Here is a 20575-nt window from a genome sequence, read left to right as displayed (position 1 = left end):
TTATTCATTAGTAATTGTCTGTAGTCAAGTTGGCCTTTTTATTGCAAGATTATTAACTAGTTAAATTTTCATTTGACTTATTTAGCAGGAACTGGACTTCTTTAAAAGGAAGAATGTGCCTTGAAATCACCATTATTAAAATAATCAATACTGAGAAGATTACAACATTTCATTTCAATTATTATATGAAAACAGTATTCATCAAGTAATTAATTTATATAAATGCCTTGGTGAAGAATCAAGGCAAGCAGAGTGGCCAAACTCAAATTTACACATAAAACACCCACAGACACAGTTCCTCTCTAATAAAGGTTTGGGGGTTCAAATATCATGGTCAGGTATTGCTATTTCATAAAATTGGTCTTCTAGACAGCTTTTACAAGAAAGAGATCGTATGATTGCAAAAGCTAGGTGAGAGGTGAACAATGGCAAAGGATGAAATTGAAAGATACGTTTTTTATTTTTTTTTATTTTTTTATGAAAGATAAGAGACTTAGATAGAAACATGAATTAATTAAGGAGGAAGAGGTAAAAAATAGGCGGAAAGGGGAGAGGGTTTATTTTCTATATTTTATATTAAAAAAAACTTATAATGATATGTTATCAAATGGTATAATGTCAATAGATCTTATGTTCTAATCTAGTTCCGTGTTTAGTTTTTTAATTTATAATATTATTTAAACAAGGTAGATCTTAAATACTACTAGTATGATAATACTGCTACAATTAATTTTGTTTAATTATATAATACATTTGTAGATAAGTATTTTTAAAATGCATTTTACTTAAAAATATTCTATGTATAATCTAAACCGTATTTTGAATTTACATTCAACTTTGACAATATTTAATGAAAAAAGTAATTAAATAAATATATTTTAGGAAATACTAAATTCATTCCCGCACCGTATGACATCACACACAAGTTAGTAGTTTAAAGTAGACATGACAAGAAAACTCGTATTCATGAATATCGTCTGAATCCGTCCTAACTTTGACGGGTAATATTCAAGTTGACCGGGTATGTATTCGAGTTTGGATTTTTCTCTATAATCAAAAGTTAGGTACGGGTGTGAGATTACTACATCCGCCCCGACCCCGAACCAAATTCGTCCTGTCACTTAAAATTTGTAGAATTTTTGCATAATTTAATCAAAAGACTTATAATTTTTATTACTAGTTAAATTTATTTTAAACTTTTTACATAATTTAATATTTTTTTCTTAACGATTTTTGTAGACACATGTCCCATAATTAATTTATTGATATATAAATAGTTAAAAATAAATGTTTAATAATCAAATTATTTTTTTAAAAATCAAATTTTTAATATCTTCTTTAAAAAAAATAATTTTCTAATTTGAATCGAGTACGGGACAGAATCGAAAATACCCAATATCCAATGGGTACATAAATGTGATAATAAATCTTAACTCGGTGGGTATCGGATCCAGAACATGTTGGAGAGTCCGAGTCAAGGAATTGGGAAGACAATAACCATCTATACCCCCATTGACATGTCTAATTTAAAGTTTATAGAAGTTCTTTTGTATTTGATTTTCTTTTATTAGTACGTAATGAATAGTTAATATTACGACGTTAATGGTTATGGTCAATTCAATACTATCCAAAATTAAGGTAAACTTTTAAAGCTTTTTAATTAGTTTAAAAGTCAACAAATTAGGTTGAATGTACCTTAAATTTTACATGCACTGCATTCCAGAGAGAATGGAATAACAACAACTTGCGAATGCTACAAAATATTCTGCATTCCAGAGTAATTCTTTTGCTGCATGTATTAGTTGGTTCGTAATTCATTTTCCAACAAAATTTATATATAGCCTTATAATTAGTTGTGACATAATTCGATTAAAACTGATATTTGGGGTATTTGTAAAATAAGTTAGTATAAGTTTACTTTTGCCTTTTATCTAATCTAACTTTTTAATAAGATTATTTATTTAAACTTGAATTCATCCAGATTAAGATCAGATGATTTATGAAATGATCGAGATTGAGTTAGCTTAATTTATTCACATAATACATCAATCTTAATAATATATATAATTGATTATAAAACTAAAAAATAAAACTAAATTTAAGATATATTTTATGATATATATTTAAAAAAAATATTCATATAAATATAATATTGTTATACAAGAATATTATTAATTAAATGAAGAAGTATTATTATTAATATAAGTTTATTTTAAAAATATAAGAAATAAAATCATATTAAAACATATCATATAGATGATACTAAAATATAAGTGTTTTCAACACTTGTAATGAAAAATTATGATTTATTTTATATTTAAGATATATTACAATAATAATAAATAGAAAAAATAGATTTGTGTATTCAAATGGATGTTGTTGAAATAATTCATGAGTGTTCAGATTTTACGCGTATTCACACTCAAATCAATCTTTATTATCAACTATTTTTTTCAAAGAGCAAAATCATCTTTCTACACTTCATTTCGGATGCATATCAATAAAATCTTATTCTTGTTTTGTGAATAACTTCCACATTTATAAAATAATATTCTTTTTTTATATTAATGATATATTATTGGTACTAGCAAAGAAAATAATACTATTCCACTAAAATATTTATTTGATTAAATTAAATTCTTTAATTTAATTATTAAATAAATTATTTTCTTTGACAAAGATTGAAACACTTGTTTGTGTGTGACATGTAAGTCCAATATCAATTCGGTAGTAAATTAATTTGCTAATAACTTCTAATAACACTTTTTAACGTCTGAATAACATAAAATAATGTCTTCTACATTTAAGAATCAATAAAAGAATAATATAATATTTCCTTCCATAATTTTCTGCTCAAGAAGTTAATTTTAGAATGTAATATTACTATCAAACTCTAATAAGTTAACACACTTAAGTTTTTTTTTTGTCTTCTCTCATTAATATTGTCCCGTCGAAGATTTTAGTTATATCATAGAGCTCAAACACATGAATTGATGAATTTCTTCTTAATTAATCATTAATTTTACAAGTGTTTAATCATATTCAATATTCATTTAGCTAGTGTCTTAAGACATTAAGTACATGAAATTAAAATATAATAAATAATTTGTTAATTAATATGATAATCTTATATCAAATGAAACTATTATATTTCTTCTTAAGAACTTTCTATTGACATATTAAAATAATATTAATCATTAAGAATTTTTAATTAAGTGATTAGTTAAATTATGACATTTACGTATATATCATCTATCTATATAATTTAATAAATAAGGTCTATTAATCTTTATTGAATAAAGATCATTACATATATAATGATATATTCAGATTATTGATATTCTATTTATAATGAGTTTACAATAAAAAAATAATTTAAATTTAAATTATAAAAAAGTTATTTTTCATTATCATAATCTTTAATCTTTATCATGATAACAAATATTTAATTTTAATCAAATACTTATAAAATTAATAAAAAATAAATATAATCATAAAATAATAAAATAATTTTTTACTAAAATTTATTACATAACATATTAAATCTTGTATACACACTTTTATCTACAATATTATAATCTAAGTTCAGTCTTCTCCCTGAGAAAGATACTCGTGAATATCTCTTACTAATATTCCATTCCAATAATCATTTTTAACCCCACTAAAAGTAACAATTATCAAATAAAATATTGATTTTTTAATTTAAAAATCAATACCATTTTTTTATATATAAACTTTGTACTTTGTCATTGTTTTTGGTCCATTTCATACGTTAAACGATCTCAATCCGAGTCTCTAGTGTGTAAATTCAATAGACGGGTCAAAGGGGAAAGCAAAAGAATCTCAATAATTTCCAAGTCTAACAAAACAATAAATAAAAAGGTAACAACGCCGCTAATAATCCTTTTTCTTAAACAAAGAAAGATCCTACGACCTGTCTAGACGGATGAATAAAACCACAATTCAGTACACAATTTTGAAGCCATCCTTTTTTTTTTCTCCCCTTTTATTGAATCAAATAATAGTAATAAATAATAAATCCAAATTAAATTTAATCTAAAAAATTAACGTCGCTGTGTTTGCCTGTATAGAACAATTTATTTAGTGATATAAGCTGTGGGATTTTATTCGCTCCCTATGTAAACAAATTTTGAATCGGTTGCAAGTACACTCGTAAGTATATCTCATACAGGACAAAAATAAAAAATAAAAAATAAAAAATAAAAAATAAAAAATAGAAAATAAAATTGCCACCAATTGAGTCAATCACTCTTGACTCCAAATCCATCACCTTCTTCACTCCTTTGTTCCAAAGTCCAAGTCTTCTAGCACAACGTGGAGGCTAATCCCTCTTCTTCTTATTCCCTTCATCTTTCTCACTTCTTTGTGTTCCAAACCCATTTCACAAGCCAAAGTGCCAAATCCATCTTTCAACTTTCCCTTCTGTCTTCACTTTCAGCTTCCCATTGTTCCCATTTCAACACTCTAAGCACACAAAAAACAAACCTTTTTCACTTCCTCTGCAAAAACCCAGAATTCTCAGACAAATTCTGACTTCTGGGGTGTGGTTCAAATTTTCACCTGAAACAGAAAGTCTCATTTTTTAAAACATGAGTGCAAGTGACGACACATGGGGTGAATCTGGCACAATTGAGATCACAGGGAAGATCATGGTGGTGGCCATAATATTCCTCTTCATGGTAGTTGTCTTTGTTCTTGTGCTTCACCTCTATGCAAAATGGTTCTGGTGGAGCATGGAGGAGAACGCCGCCCCTCAGCCCCGCCGCCGCCGCCGCCGCCGTAGGTTTGTCTTCGCCCCCGGCCAAGACCCGGTGATCTATGAGACACACCAAGTTGGACTTGACCCTTCAGTTCTTAAGTCCTTGGCAGTGTTGGTTTTCCAACCTGAGGAATTCAAAGAAGGTTTGGAGTGTGCAGTTTGTCTCTCTGAGATTGTTGAAGGTGAAAAGTTAAGGCTTTTGCCTAAATGCAATCATGGGTTTCATGTGGATTGCATCGACATGTGGTTCCATTCACACTCCACTTGTCCTCTTTGTAGGAACCCTGTTACTTTTGAATCATCCAAAATTGAAGAGAATAATAATGTCTTGGGGAGTAGTGAGGACTCATCATCATCACATGAAGAGAATTCAGGTGGTGGGAGTGGTTTGGAGCCTTCCAATTTTCCCACAAATGTGTTGGTTTGGGGGAACCAGACACAAGTTAGTTCCTTTGGGGTTTCCTTAGAAGATTCCTTAGAAGAAAAACAAGAACAAGGCACTTCTCAGTGTCAGCAACCACCACCTTGTTCTCCATCACCTACGCCATCTTCTTCTTCTTCTTCTGCCAGAGGTAATGTTAATGGAAGGTGTCATGGAATGTTGGTGATTGATATTCCAAATGAGTGCACTTCCTCCTCTTTGTCACCTTCTGGGAGTAGGTGTGCTGAAGATGAGGTGAAATCACCAATGGCTGTCACATTGAGGTCATTCAAGAGGCTTTTGAGCAGGGAAAAAAAGTTAAGTCCTTGTAGTCCAAGTTCTGTAGATGTGGAACAAGCACAGAGCTAGAGATTTGTTGATTGATGGTATTCATTAATTATTATTTTGAGGAGAGTTCTTCTTCCTGAGAGATAATTCTTGAAGAGTCATTGTTATTTATGATACTTCCTTTCCAGTACTTGTGCACATAATGGCTAAGGATGGTTGCTTTATAATGCCTTGTAATACAATCTTTTTTTTTCTTTTATTTTAATGTCTGTGCTTGAACTTGAAGCACATTAAGCCAATGGTCTAAATTCTAAAGTGTTTATACTGTGTAAATAACATGTTTCTTTGCAGTGAAAGGGTAGAATGACCCACTTTCTTTTAGACAAGATGAATTTTGTATAATTATTGTCTTAATGTCGATCCTTACTTGCAATCAGCCTGACATAATGCTAAGCTATATCTTAAATATAAAATGGTGAATGAAATAGAATGAAAGCGGGTGAAACTAAATGAAATGACTTAATTTGACCCGAAGGAGAAAACTTTTGCTTTGAGAAAACAGAACAATGTAGTTATCTATTGAAAACAGAGCAATTACTGTATAGATAATACATGCTGTTCTATTTCCAGATGTGATCAATGTTAAGAAAGCGATAACTGGCAAGTGAAGAGAGGCTTCGCTATTGGAATGATAATAAAATTGGAACAAAGCCTATCTTCAACTGTTAACACCGGCTAAGATGTAATGTAGATATGATGTTGATTGTGCTCCTAACTATGATCGGGATTTGTTTGAATAAACATTAATCTATATCTTAGTACCAAAAGGAAGCAAAAAAGTATAATCAGGATTTGATAACATAAACATTAATCTATACCTTAGAACCAAAAGGAGGCAAACAAAGGAAGAGGAGAAAGTATTTTATAGTTCAAGACCATTACGTGTTCAGGATCTGACTAATCTCTACATGATACACAACCAAGCTTTTTTAAGGAGGGGAGAGCTCCATACTTCTTTCGTATTAGGGAAATTATCAATGTGATCCTTCCATGCCAGCTGAGAGGTCATCAATGTATTTGATTTTTATTAAAAAATAATAATAAATCACTAGCCATTTCAGATTTCACGATCAATATGGCAGATATGCTAATGTTTTAAGGTAGTAGTCCACTCTCCGTTGTATACTGTTTAGTTAGCCCCTTGCTCAAGCCATCCAAACCCGACAATTGACAAACAAGTTTTCTTTGACAAAATATTCTTCTCAGGTCGGTTGCGTAGATAGTGGCAGGCAAAAATCCAAAATTTTCTCAATTATGCTTACTTTTTCACGCATCCCATGGCTAATGCTTTTTTTGTTTTATTACTTTTTTCCCAATGCTTTTCAATTTTTTACCTCTAGCTTATTGTTGATCCCTTTAGACCATTTTCCATTTCCATCACGAATTTTTGGCTACTGGTCGAGATTCAAGTAGTTCGTAGACCATTATCTCAAATCTAGTGTGGGAGGTGTACTTTCTACAATCACAACACAATCCCTTTGTGGCTAGTTCATGGATTCACACACATCACATGTTTAGTGGCATGACTCTAGGGGGAAATAGATGACATTTGGGGTCTTGAAGATTGTATGATTTTTACATGTTATTCTTTTCTTCCAATACTTTTTTTACTACTAATTTTATTTTATGCCATGCTATTATATCATTCATTTTATCTCACGTCTTCCTTTTCTTTTCTCTTCTTATTTCTCTCCTAGTTGTAGAATGGAATTTATCTTTTTATATCACATGAAGCAGACAAACCTTGAAAATATTTTAGCCTTTTGCACTCACCCAAAATATGCTTTTTGTCAAGGACATTGTCTGATTTTGTGTTTTCACTTCGTTACCTAATGACTTAGACCTTAGCAGGTAAGAAATCCCTCTTCCACCTACATGCTAGAATGGAATAGCTTCTTTGAAAAAGAAAATGTTTGGGAGGAGATAACGGAATATTGAGTAAGAATATAACTCAAAAGGAAGAAAAGGATAGGAGAAAGCTATGTTAGTCAAGAGAGTTTCTTCAAATTTGTCAGGGGTGAGAAACAAATAACTTATCTATGCGGAAATATTTTATTTATTTATTTATTTTGGTTTCCTGATTAAGCAAGATAAAGACTAACATCCATATAACAAAAATCTGTCTATGGAGGGCATTTTTGTTACTGCCGTGTTATCAATATTCTCTTGATTTCAGCAATCTTATCACATTACATATGAATGTTTTTACAACAAGGAACAAAGGTGACTTATTTTGAATTATGTTTGTCCTCTAACAAATCCAACAAGCAAATATAACTCATTCAAAATCAAAAGCAATAATATTCTTTTTCTCACAAAGAGTTGTTCTATTACATTGTCCAGCAAAATTCTCCCATAACAACCAATACAAATTAGAAAGCCTTTTCTCAATGAAGCTTGTGTCACCACAATTTGCAACTATGCTAGTGATACACAAGTCAATTTACCACATAAAGAGGGCCATAGTTCTGTTCAGCAGGAGGGCTATTATTGTGTTGGTGGAGAGAAATATAAGGTATCTCATTTTCATCCTTCTTTGTGGATTTGAAGAGACTCACAAGAGGACCAGATGATGGGCGCCAGTGTTTTCCATCAGAACTTCTGGAGGATCTATACATTGGACCAGAAGAATGAGCATGCTTTTTACCAGAATCCTTTAATTTAGAATTGTTGGAGGTTTTTTCACTATGCTTGCTTTTCTTGTCAGCCTTCCACCATGAAGCCAGAGAACTTTTCCATGACTTCTTCCCCTTTTTCTCTTTCTCTGATCCTGTTTTCCTAGATTCTTCTGGATGCACTGATGAACTCTTAAGTTTTGCTTCCTTTCCATGTTGCCTTGCTTCCTCCAAGAACTAGTCAACACCACAAAAAAACAAAACATTACTTACAAGATCAAAGTAAAAACGAAAACCATCTCAATACAACACCAAAATTGGAGAATGTTTGTTGAAATCTTTTCTCACATTATCGCATACTTTGACATGAGAACTTTATTAACCAGTTCATAAAGTGCAACATTTTTGTTAAAATTTGAAAACTAACAATCGAGTTCTTATTACCTGGCAAAAGTCTTGTTGCAGATCAAATCCATAGTCATCATAATGGCTTGCTTCATATGTTGATTGTGATGGAGATTTCATCATTTTCAACAAAAACCATAAACTTGAGCAGAACAAAATAAAAAGCAGAAAATCCCAAGAGAAGATAAGAATGAGGTTCTCAAGGATTATCCAAATTGACTAGATAACTCTTCCTATGCAAAAGAATAGTGTCTCTTTGTAAAAAAACCTTCAAATGGAAAATAATAACTTCTACCTTTTACATCAAATTAGTTCACATGGGGGAATTTACTAGCTTGGTTCACAAAAAGGCAAAGTTCAACAACTCCTCATAAAAATATCAAAGTCACAGGGCCAGTTATGGAGATGACAGTAACTGTGGTGGTTGAAATGACATTGCAGTTTTAGGCTTATCATTCACATTTTCTCATAGAGGAAGAATTGGCGTAAACTAGTAGAAGGTGCATTAATATGGGAAAGGATTGCCTTATATAACATAGTACATCAAATCCAGACTCAGCACCAGACAATATTGCAAGGTTAATAATGCCAATGAGAAAATGGTAGAAATAAAAAATTGAGAAGAAAAAAAGGACAGATGAATGAAATATACTATGATCCTATAAATTAAGCATCACTTTCAGGGTAGAAGTGAAAGTTATCGAACCAATTGAAGAAAATGTTTAGTTTTTGATAGGGACCAAGCATCCAAATATCCTGACCAAAAAGTGGGTGAATATTGTTAATTATTATGACAACCATTTCTTTCCTCACCTGGGACCATGCTTAATCACTACATTTCACTTTATCTTAGCCTTTTCAAAAAAAAAAAAAAAATCACCCAAATTAATTCTTTCTAGAACTAATACTACTAAACCAATAAAAAAAATATTTAAATTAAAAATGCGAAGAGAAATTATAAAAAAAAATAGAATTACACTGAAATATCACTTTCATGTTAGAAATTAGAGCAAATTACACTTGTACCAAATTATTGTTAATGATTACCCTGTTTACTATGGTATCAGAGGCATCTAAAAAAATCGTGTCTTTGTATGGAGGATCTACTGCCCTTGAAGTTAACAAATTTAATTTTTTACAAATTAAATTCTATATTAATTTATATTTTTATACCATACATTTTATTTATTATTTTGTTTTTCTTTTTAATTCCTAATCTCTAATATCAGCATTTAATATTTTTTATTTTAAAAGAAATTAACCTAAAAGTACTTGGTTTTTGACATCTGGATCGGTGATAGAATGATGGATGGCTACGTCAATTATGCAGCATGTTGCGGAAGGTACAGATGATGCCCTAGGCAGGCCGGACGTCCTTTCCATTATGTCTTATTTGGTTGAAAAAGGAGAAAAATGAAATGAATGAAAATAGAAATAAATAGGGAGGATGCATGAGAAACCTCTTCATTGATCCTACTTGAGTATTGTCTAGGCCAATTTATGATTTGAGATGGAAAAAGATTTTGATTAATGTAAAAGACACTTGCTAAATGTGTGTGAGCACACGTATCAATTCAAATAGGTCTCGTATAATTAATTTTACTTTCTAGTTAAAAGAAAAAAATTACAAGATCAAAAACATTTATTAATCATATATCAAACAAAATAAAAAATATAACATTGTTAACTTATGGATATTCCATTCATATTCTTATATATGAATTTAAAAAGCAGGTATAGTTATACAAAATTAAATTAATCCAAGTTTATAATTTATGCCATTATAATTTATCTCCAAGTTTATTAATTTTTAAATTAATTATATTAAAGTAATTCAAATGATCATATATGGTATACATACTAAACTCTGATTCAAATTAAAATTTACTGGTAGTTAATGTGCAGCATCACCGTTAATTACAATGAGAAAAATATTAATTTAATAATTATATAACCATTACTTGCAATATTAAGAAAGATAACCGCAGCAACTCACCGCAATATTACATGTTTGATTATTTGATGATTTTCTGATAATTAATAATTTCAAATTGGTTATTTCCATAATTAATTCAATCATTGAGAAATGAATTATAAACATGGAGCGGCTGTTTCTAAATTAACAATTGCTTTATCCCTTTTTTTTAAGCATGTTTGAATGAGGCAACTTGGTAATCACACATTAATTCGGTTAAATGTGGTAACTACTTATGATTGAAATTCAAATTTTTAGATGGAGAACTTCTCTCTCTCTGAAAAGGTTTCTCTATTCTTTCAAAGAACTACATTTTTCAGATATGTGATTTGTAGGTGGGAGTTTCTGAATGGTACAACATTTCAATGGAAGTGTGATACAGAGTGAACTCACAATATCTTTAAGCAACGACACACATGCATGCAATTGGGTTCAAAATTTGGATTTCGGCATGTTCTTGTTGTTCTATCGTGAGATTTTTTCCTCTGCATGTAGAGTCTTTTGTCTGAAACACAAAAGACATATGGTTTGAGATTCTTTTTTGTTAATCTTTGTGTTTTGGTGAGAGATTATTTTTTTAAACTTTTGGTAAAAGATTGTACTTTTAACTTCCTCTTCTAGAAAAACAAAAATTTCATGGAGCTACATTGATTTTCAGAAAACGAGGGTTGTGGGTTTTGTAATGAAAAAATTGTATGCTTTAAAGATTATATTTTTATCACTTCTGAATAACATGAAATATTTATTTATTTTTACTTCTATTAAAAGAGCTATCGTGTAATTAATTTTGCTTTCCCATTAAAATAAAAAATCAAAATAAAGTTGAAAATCATCTTCATCTAGCATAAATCAAACGTATATAAATGTTTAGGACCTGATTATTATTTTTTTCAATCCAAAATAAGAAAAAAATATTTACATTATTATTAAATTGTCATTATTAATTATAAATCAAATATTATAAATGTTGCATAATTATTAATTAATGTCTGAAACAGAACATTTGTTTAATTTATTAAAGAAAATTAATTTTGTAAAACTTATATATAATTAAGTAATTTTATAAAATTTATAAAAAATAATAATTACCATTATATATATGATAATTAATTTTACAAAATATATTAATTTATTGAAGATAATTAATTATATTAAATTTATTTAAAATAAGCAATTAATTAAATTTATTTTAATGTTTAAAAAATAAATTCATAAAAATATAAAATTGTATTTAATTATATTATATATTTAAAATGTAAAAAAATCAAATTCATCACAATTAGGGGGTTGATTTATTGCTTTGAGTTGTAGCTTCATTCCTTCCTTGCCTGCCTACATCAATGTAACAGACATTTTAAATTATATCTAGTCATTTCTTGTCAAATCGTTGATTTCTTAAATCAATGAAATTTGCCTCAATAAATTTTAAGATGTTAACTTTTGATTTTTTAATTATTTCAGAACCCATTTTATCATAATCCTTTATAAATGTCTGCGCCATTTTTTTTTTCAGATTACAATGGTTTTGGGAGCCGTTCATGGCAGAGGCATGACGATGGTATGGTAATGGTACAATATTTTTTTGCTTAGGTTATATATATATATTTTTTTTTGCTTTTTCTTTGTTTTTGTATTTCTCTCTATTTTTTATCTGCTCTTCAGTTGCAACTGCAGACATTGAGTGTGATTGTGGCTCTAAGAAGGGAAAGAAATGGCACTGCAGGCTTGATTTGTCAGGTTTGAACCTTTTACCTTTGTAATACTTTGTAACTTTCAAAATTGTTGCTTCAATTTAACCTAAGCAAGTAGTAATTTTTCGGTCTTAAAAGTGAAAACAATTGTTTTGTCCTGAGATTCAGCAAATTTAAAGGATTTGAAGAGAGATATTTTTGTAGAGGTAGTGAATGAAGACAAATCAAACTCAAATAAAAAAGCATCAAAGAGTTTATTTTATTAATATTTGTATTATTTTCTTAAAGTTTAACTTTATTTTGACTCATTTACTTTATAAGGTTAAATTATAATTTAAAACTACCAAAAAAAATTCAGAATTTGACATTAACCTATTTCTTTATTTACGCTCGATTGAAGATTTTTTTCCAGTCCCAATCTCATTATTTATATTACTTACGCATCATAAAAGTTATATATTGCATAAATTATATATACAAAATTAAAAAATAAATTATAAAATAAGAAATGGTAACATAATACAATATGAAAATATAAAAAATATAATGTGAATCTAAAACATAAAAAATCTCTATAAAATATATTTACAAATGTAATATATTTATGAGTCAATTATATGGAAAATTTGTATAGGTGGCAGCATCGATCTCATGATTTTGAATCAAAGTTTGTAAGTGTGACAATACCTCAAGCATTTGAATTTAATGTTTTTTATTTTTTGAATCCTTTATTTTAAATTAACTATATAATTATTCTTCCTTTAATTAATTTCTTCTTTCTTTATTTTAAATTTAATTTGAATGATAATTAATATTGATTGATTGATTTCTTTTACTTACCGCAATGCCCTTCTAATGTCTTACTTGTTTCTTCCCGTGTGCTTTAAATTCTTGAATTATTTGTCCTTTAAATAAAATTTAAATTAATTGAAAATCGATTACTTAAAATCCTTTATATAATAACTCGATATGAATCTTGATATTTTTTAATGTACTAATTTTAATTATTTAAAATTTTTATAAATGATTTCTTGAAACTTTAAAATTTTAAAAATGTCATTAATATTTGCAATCAATTCAAATCCAACATTTTGATTAATATATTGTTTTTAATGAATTAAATAAAATATAAAAGTTATTTTTTGAATAAATTAATAAAGTTATTAATATAATTTTTGTGTAATCCGAAAAAAACTTTCGTTCAAATTTACCCATACATCACACACGTGTTATCTAGTATGTAATAAGCGTGGTATTTTAATATTATTTTAAACTTTTAATCAGGCATGCTTACATGCTTATATTGTGAGACTTAAAAATTGTTTTTTTTTTTTGCTATAGAGAGGAAAGAGACTTAAAAATTGGTATCCTTTAAGTTATATATTTGTTGAACAATTCTACTAATGTGGAGGGCTTCTTAATTAGCCAAATTTATTATTATTTCCTTACTACGAGATAGAGGTTAAAACTGAAAAACATTTTGCAAAACCTAGTGGCAATATAAAAATAAACCAGATTCGTAACCCTTCCAAAAAAAAAAAAAAAATTAATTTACACTAATTTTCATCTTCAAAAAAATGTTTCTTAAAATTGACCAAAACCAGATATGAGAAATACAAGTACCATTTCTTCATAGAAAGTAGGCATATTCCATTTTTAACTTTTCACTCTGTATACATTGCCATAAAGGGATCAAAACTCTACTGCGAATTACGTTTATGGTTTGATCTGATATAATTTACCCATTCTAAAAAGCATAATGTACCCAAGCAGCACGTGCAGGGTGACCTACACCACAAGACAAACCTCAAAAAACATTTATAAGAAAGTCAAGAGTATCAAAGCATGTAACTTCTTAACATTCACCACGAAGAAGCTGGCAACATAGACACAAAGGAGAAAATTCAGCCCATAGTAAACGCAGCCTCCATGTCCAATTTCATTTCCCTATACAAATTCTGTTAGACATGAGAACCTAAGCAGAACATATAGTACCAGTTCCAGGAGAAAACTTTTGGGACCCTTATACCCTCCTATAAAGATTTCTTTGCCTATCATCACAGCTGAAGCAGTGGTAATGCCATTACAACCCCAAAGATGGAGAAGAGTAATAACATCATCCACGTTGGGAATGGTTTTCTGTTCTTCCTCACTTCCTTCAACCCATCTACTCTTTTCATGTCTTCTCCATTGGATTCTAATTTCTTTTCCAAAACTGGCCTTGAACTCTTGTCGGGAGACGTATCCAATGAGACCCTCTCTGGAGCAGCCTGCTCAGAAAGCTGTTGCTGGTTGTACTTCTCCACATACTCAGGGAAGATCTTCCTGAATGTAGCACTGCATGGAAAATTATCGATACAACAGGAATTAGTTGTGAAACACAAATTAGAGAGACCTTGCTCACTTCCATTTTGAATGGCTGGTACAGTATGCTTACTTCTTACAGTTGAAAGAAAGGGAAGATTTTGCTAGACGCTGCTTCTCAGCAGTGGTGGTGTTTACACTGCCAGTGGTTGGACTGTTGTCCATCTGCAAAACAGAAGACTGTCAGATATCAAAACTCCCAAGAAAATATAGGAGTCAACCAACCACAAGTTGGAAAATTGTATTAGCTTTTTTATGCTATATATATATATATATATATATATATTGATCAATTGAGTTTCATGTCAGTGGTGGAATAATAAGTCCATGGCAATGGTGAGGGACAAAGGTTTAACTCCAACCCCACCAGTCCATCACCACACAGAAAACTCAGACAAGAGGCAATAAAAAAGAAAGAAAAGCCACTGGTAATGGAAGAAACTAGAGTTTAGTTACAATATGAGAAAACTAAAACATACCATGAATGAAAGAAGCCCTGTTAATATGCTGCATTCGGAAATTGAAAACATCAGTATAAAGCTATAAAGTAATAATAATCCACATTTATTGTTATTCACAGATATCAATTCCTCATGCAAAAGTCAAAGGATAAATAAAAAAGTAAAAAACCAAACATGGTAAACCATTAACCATATAATATAAATAAAAGAACTTCACAACTAAAACTTTCTGACCTTGATACAGACCACATGGGATTCCAACTTTCTGGATGAACTGCAAAAGTAGCAAATCGTGCAGAAATATTAAATTGTAATATGGGTTAACTCATGATACTAATTGTTTTGTGCTACAACAGAAAAGAGAACTTACAGTCACTCATAGACAAACAGATCTTTTTCTGTGTCATGAACCGTCCATTAGGTGTAGTCATGCTACATTATAGAAGTATAAACTTTGTCAAATTTAAAATGGAATGGAACAGATAAATGAAAACTAGAATGAACAAGCAGACTACAGCAAGAAGGATTACCTGATTCCAGGAGGTTTATATGGATATTCAGGAGGAAACTTGATTTTTCCATAGTAATATCCACCTAAAATGGGACCAAAGGAATATAAATATAAATACTATATAAATTGAGATAGGATTACATAAATTGGGACATTTCAAAATAACAAAGCACATGGGGACTGAAAAGGTAAAATGTCAATAAGCAATTATCACAATTTGCTAAACCTGCAAAAGGTGTTCCTTCACTTCCCTCCAACACATAATCTGAGACATTAACATAGAATAAGGTCAGTATCAAGTATCAACCATTCCATAACAAACAACTTAAAATAAAATTGCTGACATCGTGCTACAACATTTTCCTTTCTTGCTGACAGTATAATGATATTAAGGAGGGTGAGGCTTGAAGCAAAGGCTGCTGCCTTGTGATCTGTTGGTTACAGGTTCTACAACATTGATAAAGGTCCTGCTTGGATAAACTTCTCTATAAACACTAAGAGAAGAAGGAAAAATGAAATAAGCTTCTCTCATAAACTAAAGACAGCTTATCCAAAAAGCTAATTTTAACTTATGCATAAGCTGTTTTTAGTTTATGGGAGAAACTTATTTCATTTCCCCATCTTATTTTCTTTTTTCTTTAAGTGCTTATAGAGAAACTTATGCAAACAGGGCCAAACACATGATATATCAAAGGTTCAACATAATCTTTTTCTTCTTGCTGAACATTAGAGCTTAACATAAATTAATATAAGAAATGGAACAGTGTGAAACAAACTTACGCCACTCAAGAATATCACTCGGTGAAGGACGAGCCACAACATGAGAAACTGGCTCCTGCAAATACAATTTTAAAATTAAGCATTATCCACTTGACATATTCTTTAAATATCATCATTTTTTTATGTATTAAAAGGAAATGCCACACCAATGATTGATACAGACCCAAACAATTCACCATCATAAATTATCCATTGTAGACTAATGAATCATGCAAAAATTAGTCAGAGTAAAATGCAAAATATAGAGGCTGGTATATTCTGTGACTCTGAAGCTCTAAACGTTTTAACAGCCGCAACATCAAATTACCAATTTGAGAAACATGCACAAATACACAGAAAAATGAGAAAGAAAGAGAAGCAGTGAGATAACAGAACAAGCATAACTATATGGCTGTACCAACAGAATAAGTAAGCATACATACTGTGAACAAAAATAAATAGTGAAGCACAATTTTAGAAAGACAAAAAATGCTGTACATACTTTACAAAGGGCTCTATATTCCTTCTGAAGGCGCTTGATGCATGATTTCTCCGCCATCCAACAAATTTAGCACAGTATCAAGAACAAGACCCTACACTACACTCTGTTATTTTTACTCAAATGCAATTTTTTTTCCTGCCAAAAACTGATCAAGAACATAAACTTCAATAAATTGAGTAAATAATAAAGAAAACCACAATAAGCAACCTCTGTAAAATAGAAGAGGCAATTTTGTAAAAAAAAAATACCACAAGACAAAAAGAAGTAGGTTCTATGTAAAATATAAAAGAAAATGGAGATGCACATTCATGCATGCTTACGCACAACACAAGTGCGCAACTGACAAACTTATAAACACTGTAAACTGTCACCAGTCTAATTTTATGATCAAACCATTATTTCGAGCAGAGAGGAATTAGCACAAAACTATTCACAAATGCCATGGCATGAGAATAGTGAGTAAGCCAACCACGTAGCTCTCTTTTATAACTGAATTCAACATATCATAATTGGGCGGTTCATTTGTAAACTGATTCACCATATTGACTAAATTTCTCTCAGGATTCATTTGGCAACATGGTTGAGTTGGAATCAATGGGTAAACTCAAAGACAAAACAACAACAACCCAGACAGAGCCACAAGTAACAGCATGAATATCATTTGTTTTATCTGATATTAAAGCTGGTGAAATTTAAGGAGTTGCCTTGAAAACTAACTCCAAATTATGACCCCTAACCTAACCAGAAACTACAAGCACCATAAGTGGACAGAAAAAAACAACAACCTTAAAAGGCTTGAGTTATCACAATTCATAAGCCTACAGATACATATAATAATAATAATAATAATATGTATCACATTGATACAGCAATACATACTGCTCTATAGTCAGTGCTTGAATTTTAAGGAATGCTTTTAGAATTACACTACCACCAATTTCCCAAGAATCTGTTCTTAGTAGACTAATCCTGTAAATTCCAGGAAACAACTAGGATTGTATGCATCAATAACCGACAAACAGCAGCAAACCAAATTCATTAATTTCTCAAATGATAACTATCCATGAACAAATTCTTATTGTACAAACCCTGCTCTCACTCAAAACAAACAATTTATGCTCCCAAACACTGTCAAAACAAGTTCAACCCTAAATTACAACATCTCCCATGAATTCCCCCTTTCAATATCATGAGCCCCTTATTCGATTCCACAACTTAAACGCCCTGCCACCGAAGTAATTCTACCCACACAACCCTAAATATTCATTTTCGGATGATGCACTTCCCATGGTTTCCACCACGAATTCTAAAATCAATAATTATACCCATACATAAAACAATAAAAATAAAAATGAAAAACAGCACAATCAAATGATAAAGATCAAGCCTCAATCAGAACCCCATAATAAAAAAAATCAATAAACGGATTAATATATATATATATATATATATATATATATATATATATATATATATATATATATATATATATACACATATATAACAAATTGAAATCTGGAAAAAAAAAGTCAATCTGCAAATTAGACAACGGAAAAACAAACATTACAATTTGATTAATTCATTTCTGTTTGCATAGAGACAAAGAAGCAGGGAAATTGACCTGAGATCCAAAATTTCTCGTTGTCCCAATTCAACGCAAGAGAAGAATTGGTTGCGAAATCGGTATTAATTATATTTTCCCCTCTTTCGGTTACAAAGACAGAGAAGAATCAAAGGGAAAAGAAAAAGAGTTCCAAAACGACGGCGTTTGAGAGCAGAGTCTAGAGAGAGAACACGTAAAGCTGCGTTTCCATTGTTAATGTGCTGGATCGAGTGTTATACACCACCATCACAACCACTTTCTCAATCACATGTTCAGAGTGAAACTTTCTCTGCATTGACTATTTTAGCCCTTTGTTTATCAAGCCCACGTCACCCACACACATGAGGGTATTTGTGTAATTCTGATTCTTTTATGTCCATTCATGGAATTCTCTTGACCGTTAGATTTTTTGGTACTAGGTAGGATTTGACTTTGGCTGAGATTTTATTTTTATTTTTTGAGAACATTTTTTTGGGTGGGGCGTGAACGGCTAAGATAACTTTTTTTGGAAAATACAATCTAAATAAAATTGGAAAACGACGCGTGAGAAAGATATAGAACAACAAATAATTACAAGTATGATAGTCCATGCGATAAAAAATTAAGATATTAACAAATGCACTAAGAATAGTATTGGTTTGTTATTACTTTTTGTATGTTGGAATCAGCGTTAAAAATATTGATTTTGAATAAAATTAATTTTGAAGTGATATGATTTATGTTTGGTTGTTTTATTAAAAAAATCAAATTAAAAGTAAAATTCATTATAAAATTTTAGATTAACGAAATTACTCAAAGTTACTTCAATTTAAAATCATAATTAATTATGAATTCTGAAATTAAACATGTAAAAATATATCTAAAATTAATTTTAGATCCTGAAGGTCAAACTAAACACGCACTTAATAAGTCATTAATGTTGATGGTAAAGGCTCAAGACATGGTGATCCATGTCACCACCCTATTGTTTATATTGGACATTGAGGGACTTTCTTCTCTTCTAAAAAAAAAATTAAGAGCAACGGAGAGATTCATGTATCAAGGTGTGTAGAGGATTCTGATTCTCTCACATATTTTATTTGCAAACAATTGTTTTTTTTTTTTTACAACAAAAACAGAAACATCGATCCTCAAGAAAATTCTTGAAATTTATGGAAAAACATCAAGACAGATGCAGAAGTCAGAAATTATATTCAGCACCCATTGAGACACACAATCATGTCTACCTTAGGTGTCTCAACAACAATTGGATCTGGCAAATACTTGGGCCTACCTTCAATGATTGGCAGGAACAAAAAGAAGTCTTTCGCTACTTAAATGATAGAATCTGGAGGCACATAAATCACTGGTTAGGCGAACATTTATCCAAGGCCGGGAAAGAAATTCTTATCAAGTCATATGCTTAAGCAATCCCATCTTACTGCATGAGTGTTTATCTACTTCTAGCAAGCCTTAAGGATGACATCAAGTGGATGATGAACTCTTTCCGGTGGGTTCAAAAGATGCAACAATAAGACACATTAACTGGCTCAATTGGGATAAACTTTCAATGAGGAAGGAGAATGGAAGTATGAGCTTTCGTAATCTCCATGGTTTTAACCTTTTCATGCTAGGGAAGCAGGGTTGGAATTTTATTTTAAGACCACATGCTACAATTACTAAAATCTTCAAAGCCAAATACTTTCCTAACGGAGGATTCTTGGATGCCAAACTAGGGCATCAACCAAGTTATACATGGCGTAGTATCTTTGCTTCACATGTATTGGTCAAGGATGAAGTTAAATGGAGAATTGGTGATGCAAGTTCTATCAATCTTTGAACAAATATGCATCCCTTCATACCCACATCACCCCCTCTTGGTCTTGAAAATCTCATGGTGAGCACTCTTATCAATCACACGCACCAAACATGGAGACATGATATTTCTGAACAAATATTTGACGCAAATGTCTCTCGTAATATTGCATCTATGTCTCTGCTTAATTTACATGATAATGATGCAATGATTTGGAGACTTACTAAATCTGGAGAATACAGTGTCAAATCAGCGTACCATCACCTCATGGAATCCATGACCAACAATGATCATTTGAAGGTGAATGGGGATTGGAACCTAGTACGGAACCTGCAAGTGCCACCT

General features: G+C 30.5%; 3 protein-coding genes across 4 annotated transcripts; 1 reads left to right on the top strand and 2 right to left on the bottom strand.

Annotated features, from left to right (window-relative positions):
- Positions 1-4268: 4268 nt before the first annotated feature.
- LOC114389684 (RING-H2 finger protein ATL3-like) lies at positions 4269-5875 on the top strand. Its single transcript, XM_028350422.1, has one exon. It carries the CDS (start codon positions 4611-4613, stop codon positions 5568-5570), a length of 960 nt encoding a protein of 319 aa, XP_028206223.1. The 5' UTR covers positions 4269-4610; the 3' UTR covers positions 5571-5875.
- A 1887-nt stretch (positions 5876-7762) lies between these two features.
- On the bottom strand, positions 7763-9256 carry LOC114390130. 2 transcript variants are annotated; one of them, XM_028350814.1, is made up of 3 exons: positions 8865-9256; positions 8609-8711; positions 7763-8401 (listed from the first exon to the last, which is right to left on the bottom strand). In XM_028350814.1, the coding sequence occupies exons 2-3, from the start codon at positions 8690-8692 to the stop codon at positions 7988-7990; spliced, it is 498 nt and encodes a 165-aa protein (XP_028206615.1). In that variant the 5' UTR covers positions 8693-8711; positions 8865-9256; the 3' UTR covers positions 7763-7987. The 2 variants fall into 2 exon arrangements, with proteins under 2 accessions (XP_028206615.1, XP_028206614.1); XM_028350813.1 differs by having other exon boundaries at positions 8609-9255.
- Positions 9257-14036: 4780 nt separating this feature from the next.
- LOC114390975 (ubiquitin-conjugating enzyme E2 34-like) lies at positions 14037-18689 on the bottom strand. The gene is made up of 10 exons (XM_028351942.1): positions 18454-18689; positions 16833-16977; positions 16352-16406; positions 15798-15836; positions 15591-15654; positions 15431-15492; positions 15295-15334; positions 15079-15106; positions 14673-14764; positions 14037-14572 (listed from the first exon to the last, which is right to left on the bottom strand). Exons 2-10 carry the CDS (start codon positions 16887-16889, stop codon positions 14293-14295), a joined length of 717 nt encoding a protein of 238 aa, XP_028207743.1. The 5' UTR covers positions 16890-16977; positions 18454-18689; the 3' UTR covers positions 14037-14292.
- Positions 18690-20575: the final 1886 nt, after the last annotated feature.

Source organism: Glycine soja, chromosome 16 (assembly GCF_004193775.1).
Source record: "Glycine soja cultivar W05 chromosome 16, ASM419377v2, whole genome shotgun sequence".
Taxonomy (NCBI): domain Eukaryota; kingdom Viridiplantae; phylum Streptophyta; class Magnoliopsida; order Fabales; family Fabaceae; genus Glycine; species Glycine soja.
The sequence above is the reverse complement of the archived record's forward strand: the minus strand, read 5'-3'. Positions and strand labels throughout refer to the sequence as shown.

Excerpts from the sequence above, each read along its gene's own strand:
- LOC114389684 (XM_028350422.1), top strand. The coding sequence starts at position 4,611 with ATGAGTGCAAGTGACGACACATGGGGTGAATCTGGCACAATTGAGATC.
- LOC114390130 (XM_028350814.1), bottom strand. The coding sequence starts at position 8,692 with ATGATGAAATCTCCATCACAATCAACATATGAAGCAAGCCATTATGAT. Across the intron at positions 8,402-8,608 it reads TGCAACAAGACTTTTGCCAG|TTCTTGGAGGAAGCAAGGCA; the intron begins GTAATAAGAACT and ends GGTGTTGACTAG.
- LOC114390975 (XM_028351942.1), bottom strand. The coding sequence starts at position 16,889 with ATGGCGGAGAAATCATGCATCAAGCGCCTTCAGAAGGAATATAGAGCC. Across the intron at positions 15,493-15,590 it reads TATAAACCTCCTGGAATCAG|CATGACTACACCTAATGGAC; the intron begins GTAATCCTTCTT and ends TCTATAATGTAG. Across the intron at positions 15,335-15,430 it reads CTGTTTGTCTATGAGTGACT|TTCATCCAGAAAGTTGGAAT; the intron begins GTAAGTTCTCTT and ends CTACTTTTGCAG.